Raw genomic sequence first — 4,360 nt, 5'->3', positions numbered from 1 at the left:
AAATTTGGTGGTCTGCACCGTAAAACAAAAATTATCCAACTTATTCACACAGACCTTTGCTATAGTTTGAGACGAATTGGAAAGCACATATCCAACCTAATGCTTTGAATGAGCAGTGTTGGCTACTGTGGGCCAACCCTCAGTCTTGAAGCAATGGTATGTTATAGTTTATTTCTGTTCTTAAATTTAGCCTGTGTGTTTCCTGTCATTTTACTGAATCAGTCTTAAGTAAACTTTGAAGAAGCAGTATCATTGGTCAAACCATTATTATAAATGGGAGGTGGGGGGTAGTTCCCCAACGCTGGAAAGGAAAATTGGAACAAAAAAATTATAAGAAAATATTTTAAGTAATTTAATATCAAGCCTGTTTGCAGCATTTCCAAACATTTTTTGTGTAAAAATCAATAAGCAAATAAATATTCTCTGCTATAAGTTGGGGGGACTGGTCCCTATATGTCTGAACTCAAACTAAAAAATATGTTCTATCTAGGGCTGGGCGATATAGAAAAAAAGCTTATCGATAAAAAAAAAATGCATATTGATCGATATCGATAATTATTGAAAAAATTTGAAACCATATTTTATGTGCAGCTCTGCCTGGACTTTTTATAATATTGCTAAATGATTTAATTTTAATAAAAAACACAAACACAGACTTTGAATTAAATCTTTATTTTACCAACTTTTTTAACCATAACAGAATTGTTTTAAAGAAAAATAACTTAAGAGACCTGAGTTATGTTATTAAATACTGACAAAGAATAAACTAAAGTGACCAGAAAAGTGACCAAAATAAATATAACAAATAAATAAATGGAACCGCCCCACCTCCGGCCGCCGCCCGCATTCCTGCTTTAACCTGAGTTATTACTTTGAAGTTTCTGGGCCCTTCAGCATTTTTATCTCAATTGTTAGAACTACGTGGGAAACTGCCCAGAACTGAAAATATCTATATATTTTCCCGAAATTCCGGAAGATTCCTCGGAGGAGAGCCGCGTCGGGGCCTACACAGCTCGTACTCCTGCGGGTGTGAGCGGCTGAGATGATAAAAAAAAAAAAGTTGGTTGTGTTATCAGACTTGGTTTTCACTGGTTCCCGACACATTTTACAGATGACTGTGATTTGTTTTTGGTCCGACTTGCCATGACCGAAATACTGCCAGACTGCCGAACTACAAAAAACCTTCTTTGGAACAATTTCCTCCACCTCTCCTTGCTGCACATCTTCATGTGCTCTGTGTTGTGGTTTGAGAGGGTGGCGCTTGGTGACGGCGTGCCTGGGTCCGCGATTGTGATTGGTTAGGAGGAAGCAGTGACTAGCATAAACCTACATGCTAGGCTACAATGAGAAGGAAGGAAAACTGCGTTTCTTTATCGAACTTTTATTCGACACTGTTTTTTTCTATTGCGCCACACGTCTAACGATCGATATATATCGTTATTGAATTATCGCCCAGCCCTAGTTATATCTGTGGCATACAGAAATATGCTCAGTGCCTTACAGCAAGAAGGTTCTGGGTTCGATTCCCTGCCCGGGGTCTTTCTGCATGGATTTTGCAAGTTCTGTCCGGGTTCTCTCCACAGTCTAAAAACATGACTGTTAGGTTAATTAGCTTCTCGAAATTCTCCATAGGCGTGAGTGTGTGTGTGAATGGTAGTTTGTCCTGTTTGTCTCTGTGTTGCCCTGTGATGGACTGGTGGTCCTGGTGCCTCCACAGCTGGAGATAGGCAGCAGGATCCCTTGCGACCCCGCTTGGGATAAACGTGACAGAAAATGGATGAATGAATGAATGAATTAATTAATTAATTGAAAAGTTTTTAAGCATGTTGTTAAAACAATTTGTTGGTTTAGCCTGTCAGCTGACTATTAATTCTGCACTAAAGCCTTGAGGAATTAACCTCTGGATAAAGTTTAATGTCATAGCAACAATAATCTGCTTCTCCAGGTCTCAGAGTAGTTGATCAGGATCTTCGTGGATTCAAGATCACCTAATTAGGTGGAATGGATTGATTTAGTGTACTAAAACAGGAAATGCTCAATTAAAGAAAACAAGAACAAACCAACTGACGATCTTTTGTTGAGATATTGTATTGTTGGGTTCATAAATTGTTTATCTTATTTAGATTGTCTAGTTATCTTGAACTATCTCTATAGTTATGCTGATATAGGCTTAGACTTCTGGAGGACATAGGAACCCTCATTTCATCATTCTGCTTCATTCTATCTCTATTCTCCCATTTTGCTTTATTTGTTAGTTCAATCTCTAACGTTCTGCTCTCTCTGCTTTTTCTCATAGTAGCTTCATCTGGTCTGTTCCTGTTTGGCTGTGACTCCATCCTGGAGAGAAATATCAACTGCGCTGCTGCCATCAACACCGTTGTAATGGATGTTGGACATCAGCCTGTTTTTCAGTGTAGTCCTGTTTCTCTGACTATGACTAACTGGATGTGCTCTCTTCATCCTCTGACATGAGAGCTGGCTCGGAGCTCGTCTGCATGGCTGTGTGTTTCCTGGAGATGGTTTACAGCTGCCTTTTGTATCTCGGCTTCTGTCTCTTTGAACCCCAGTCGGTCTCAGCAGATGGCCGCTCACACTGAGCCTGGTTCTGCTGGAGGTTTCTTCTTGTTAAAAGGTAGTCTTTCCTCTCCACTGTCGCTACAAGCACGCTTAGTGTGAGGAATTGCCTTTGAGTTAATGAGTCAATGCAATCAGCTGGTTTTCCTTAGATAGAAAACTTTGAATCAATTTGACTGGATGGTCTGGTGAACTGGAAAGTGTCTTGAGATGAATTGTGTTGTGAATTGGTGCTATAGAAATAAACTGAACTGAATTGAATTGTTAAAAAAGGAGCCATAGAAGAGAGTGGCTGTGAATGACATATGACTTTTATTTGTTTGACAATAGAAGCCTAACACATTTCAGCAATACGCCTAATGCTCATGAACCTCATGCCGCTCATGCCCATGTTCATGAAGCTCCTGTACTCTCCAGGCCTCAGATACATCATCCTGCCTCTGTAGTGGGGCTGCTCGTACATCAGCCAGTGGCCGTCCATCACATGGCAGGACATGCAGTCAGACATGCGGTAGCGATCCATAATGGAGTCACAATCCTCCATCAGTTCATTCATTTGACCGCTGAAGTTTTCCCTCTCATAGATCCTCATCCTGAATGAGCCTCTGTGCTGTAATAAATGTAATAACGGCTTTTACTAAATACCCCTAAACCCTGATAATAATAATTAACATGGAATTGGTTTATACTGTGCTTACATGGGGGATCATTCTGCAGGATCTGATGGTGTCAAACATCATGCCCATGCTCATCATGCGCTGCATATCATGGTATTCTCCCCTCTTCAGGAAGAACTGCAAACCCATGTAGTCGGAGCGCTCATAAATCATGAAGCAACCGCTCTCCACCCTGCAGGACTGACACCTTCCCAGGTAGGAGCTGATGTCAGAGCAGTCACTCATACACTCATAGGAGCGACCCTGGAAGTTCCTCTCCTCATAAAAAATGATCTGAAAAAAAAGATTAGAATTTCAAATTATTTTTCAATCATTAATCAAAAATGTAATCCGTTTTTGCTTTGATAAACTGTAGCTAAAGGCAGTGAATGTTTTACCTTGCCCATGATGGAGGCTTAAACTGTTTCCAGTGGATGTTTCAATTTGATCTGCTAACTCAATGATTTCAGGGCCTTTTTATACAAAATCCGAGGGGCCATGATGTTTTGTTATTTAAATGTGCAAAGCTGATGAATTAGCAGTGCAACTTTTGCTGAACAGGGCTTATAAATGTGTAACAATAGTTGTCCGTCCATACATTTCTGGCTGCAGTCATCCGCATTATTCATTTGGAACATAAGCTTTGTGTGCATGCCATGCACAGTGAGAAAGTTCTCCACGTACTGTAAGGTCAGATCATCTGTTGGAATGAGTGGGAAATTAGCTCCCATCTCAGACAAACCCGTGATTTATAACCTATAGTAAGTAACCAACACTGAATGATCCAGAACTTAGAAATGTTTGAACAAAAACTGTAAGTAATCCTTTTGTCAGAAAAAACAGGAAGCAATCAGATCTGTGCAGAGATTACCCTGGTACGAGCATGTGACTTGAGTATATAATCCCCTGGATTGGCTACACTGATTCCTGAGAAATGCAACCTTGGTTTGATGCCAAATGTCTTGCATTTCATGTCAAATGGTAATTCTAAAACAAACTCTTTAATAGGAAACAGAGGTAGTCAGTAACCAAAGGATGCCTCAAATGGAAAAAACAATAGCCTGGGAAGTGCAATAATTCTGATAATCAGGCAGAAAAGGGCAGCTTCTTACTATTGGTCATGTCTATTA

General features: G+C 40.1%; 1 protein-coding gene across 1 annotated transcript; it reads right to left on the bottom strand.

Annotated features, from left to right (window-relative positions):
- Positions 1-2,863: 2,863 nt before the first annotated feature.
- LOC119777880 (gamma-crystallin M1-like) lies at positions 2,864-3,698 on the bottom strand. The gene is made up of 3 exons (XM_038276882.1): positions 3,629-3,698; positions 3,273-3,524; positions 2,864-3,184 (listed from the first exon to the last, which is right to left on the bottom strand). Exons 1-3 carry the CDS (start codon positions 3,635-3,637, stop codon positions 2,909-2,911), a joined length of 537 nt encoding a protein of 178 aa, XP_038132810.1. The 5' UTR covers positions 3,638-3,698; the 3' UTR covers positions 2,864-2,908.
- Positions 3,699-4,360: the final 662 nt, after the last annotated feature.

This window comes from Cyprinodon tularosa, unplaced genomic scaffold (genome assembly GCF_016077235.1).
Source record: "Cyprinodon tularosa strain WSP-4 unplaced genomic scaffold, ASM1607723v1 ctg1289, whole genome shotgun sequence".
In the NCBI taxonomy this organism is placed as follows: Eukaryota; Metazoa; Chordata; class Actinopteri; order Cyprinodontiformes; family Cyprinodontidae; genus Cyprinodon; species Cyprinodon tularosa.
Note: the sequence above shows the minus strand (reverse complement) of the source record. Positions and strands in the feature narration are given on the sequence as shown.

What these genes read in the sequence shown, in the direction of transcription:
- LOC119777880 (XM_038276882.1), bottom strand. An exon ending in CCTGCAGAATGATCCCCCAT is followed by an intron (nt 3,185 to 3,272) that starts GTAAGCACAGTA and finishes CATTTATTACAG; the next exon opens with CACAGAGGCTCATTCAGGAT.